General features: G+C 32.7%; 1 protein-coding gene across 1 annotated transcript in view; it reads right to left on the bottom strand.

Moving 5' to 3' along the window:
* ccdc87 (coiled-coil domain containing 87) overlaps window positions 1–1,223 on the bottom strand; it is a gene marked incomplete at both ends in the record, with an annotated part of 9,578 nt that extends 8,355 nt beyond the window's left edge. Inside the window, 3 exons of the mRNA XM_081362629.1 lie at window positions 1–64; window positions 973–1,121; window positions 1,217–1,223. The exon at window positions 1–64 is cut by the window's left edge and continues 187 nt beyond it. Of these exons, the coding sequence (XP_081218755.1) occupies window positions 1–64; window positions 973–1,121; window positions 1,217–1,223 (220 nt within the window). The remainder of the gene's footprint in view (window positions 65–972; window positions 1,122–1,216) is intronic.
* Between the last annotated feature and the right edge of the window lie 1,807 nt (window positions 1,224–3,030).

The raw sequence follows: 3,030 nt of genomic DNA, 5'->3' as shown, positions 1-3,030 counted from the left end.
TGTCCACAGACAAGGTTTTCAGGTTCTGCCAGATCAGACCCAGCTCAGAGGTCAACACTGCAGTCTGAAGGTCAAAAGCAAAAAGAAAAGAGATTTATTATGTAAACTCGTATTCATACTTCTGGGAGTATTTTAAGTTTGAGATTGACTGCATAAACTCTAACTGTACGACTCAAAATCTGTTTGTTTTGGCTTTATTTTCTCTCTATATTTTATATGCATGAGAAATAATATAATTACAATTATAAAAACATAACATATCATACATCTAATAAAGAACAGCAATAAGCATAAAGAGAAAAGAGGAAAAAAAAGAGGAATTAAAGGAGCTGTATGTAAGATTGTGGCCAAAACTGGTACTGCAATCACTTTCAAATTACTATAGAGCGGTGTATCCCCTCCCCCTCCCCCCTGACTCAAGGTTGCCAGATAGGCTGCAGGATCCAGCAGGAACGTGGGCTGCAGTTTGTAGCTGCAGCTGTGGTAACTAGAGCAGAGCTGGCAACCCGGATGCTGAAACACAACTGACTTCGTGATTGGTAGATAGGTGGAGGGTGGCGCTTCAGGCCAAAACACAACATGACAACATCAACATCAGTTGAGGGCTGCAACTTCACTTTTTAAATGACAATATCCTGGCCGTACTACTTTTGTCAGTGATATAAGTATTTGAAATGAACATGATTTCTTAATGTCTAGTGACATATCAGGGCCATTTTATGATTAATTGAAATACATTTCTTACATACAGCTCCTTTAAGAGAATAGAAATCAAATGCACAAATGTATTTTGACCTAAACATATGAAAAGTCCCTCTAAGTCTCTATTTAATTGTCAAAAACAGCATGAGAACTTCTAGGCATATGATGCTTTTGGTGGATTAGGAGAATCCAATCTGATAAAATTTCATCTGTATTAGGGCCTACTGTACGATGCAAAATACTTCAGATGATGAATATTTTGAGACTGACCAGAGACTCTCTGTCTTCATGGCAGATGGTGTAATATTGTGATTTCTGGATGATTCTCTCCTCCAGCTGTTTGCACAACTGTGTCAAAGAGGTTGGAATGCTTTTATCCTTCTTATAAGCTGAAGACTCTGATCTGACCGTAGACCTGTCTGAAGATGAATTTGTAAATCAGCAATACTGTAATATTGATATCAAAACTTCAAGAATAAATTAACGAGTGAAAGCTTGTGAAGAAAGTACTAACCTGTCATCCTGTCACCATTGATGTGGCAGAGTAGTGAAAGAGGTCCCAGAAGGTTCTAAACCTCTTGACTGTGGACCATCATTTGGAGATCCAAACTTTTGATGTTTCTAACAAACCTGTTTGTGCTTGTTATTTCCCCAGTCATTCTCAAAAAAATTTGATTGAAGACATTTACGCTAGAGAAATGTCTTGCAGTTTTATGTAGCCTACTGAAAAAATTAATTAAATAAGCTGCAACGTTTGACACTTTTAAGCCTTACAAACTTATTCAAACCAAATAATAAGAATAATAAGGTCTAATTTAAAAACTAACTTTTCAGCATTCAACATTTAAGGTGCAAAAAAAACTAAAAAAGTCTTTTTAGGTTTAAACCTGGTGCACATCAATGAATGTGACCTGATTTCTGTCACAACAACAATACGAGTAAAGTTTAAAATGACAGTGCACCGGATTAAAAAACAGACTCATTAATTAGGCTATAGTCTACAATCGTTTTCAGATCAAATGAAAAATTGTTAGAAAAATAAGTAAATATTTATTGAATGTAACAAAGAGACTGAATACTTCCACCACCACGCCAGAGTCCTAACGAGTCACGTTCCCCTGGAAACGCAGGTGACGCACGGTCACGCACAACGTAATTGCGCAAACTCGGAACCTCCATTATGAGTCACTTTTTAACTTTTTTTCTTTTCGTTTTTCACTTAAATACTCTTGGAATTAATTTAAAACCAGAATATTTAATGCAGCAGTCTTTTCATTAACACGAACTCATAAAACTGCATGCACATTTATAATAATAATAATAAAACGAATTAAAATGCGGTTTATTCTTGATAAAAACAAAACAAAAAAAGTATACCATGCTCATATGGTAATCTACACTTCTACGCTAGTCTAATTGCAGGTGTTTTTAATCTTTTACATGCCACGGACCCCATCCTATAAACACCCATTTTATACACTGAAAATGTAATATTAATTCCAAAATGTGTTTATATATATATATATATATATATATATATATATATATATATATATATATATATATATATATATTATAGTAGTAATGTACTGTTAAATATATTGATTATTTGTTTATTTATTTTAATCTAATTTAATCTATTTCATAGAATAATAACTAACTAATATATTTTATTTAAATCACATTTTTATTCATTAATCTAGTTTACTTATTTATTCTAATCTTATTATTTCTTTCTAGTAGTTTTTCTCTAGACTTTTCCGCGGACCCCTGTCACAAACATTACAAACAATGAACATCATAATAGTATTTCCAACATATAGTATAACAAATGTAGTATAATAGTATAACAACAGTATTGAACAAATGTAGACTACAACAAATACAAAAAAATATTATACAGTATAATATATGAAATAAATAATTCAAGACAAAAAAAATGAATAAATGAATAGCCTAAACAAAACAATAACAACCCTCTGTCACTCCCTTTCGATCCCCTTTGGTCACATGACGTCTCAACAAATACCAACAGTCACAGAACCCACCTAGTGAACAAATAAACTCATTGCCGTTTAAAGTCTAAACAACACTTAATATAGCCTAAGAACTTTTTAAAGTCTTATTAAATGAGCATTTTTGTATTTCTGTCATTTGGCTTATTTGGTGAATGTAATACAGTTAATAAATTCTGCACTAATGGGATACCGACTTCAAAAACAGCACCAAAAGTCTAATAAAAATAGTATTTACCTCTCTTATTTTGCCTAAAGATATGACTTATGGCATTTTTTTGTTGTCAAATGCTAAACATTACAACACAGGGTC

This window comes from Scardinius erythrophthalmus (genome assembly GCF_964197995.2).
Source record: "Scardinius erythrophthalmus genome assembly, chromosome: 4".
NCBI classification, from domain to species: Eukaryota; Metazoa; Chordata; class Actinopteri; order Cypriniformes; family Leuciscidae; genus Scardinius; species Scardinius erythrophthalmus.
Note: the sequence above shows the minus strand (reverse complement) of the source record. Positions and strands in the feature narration are given on the sequence as shown.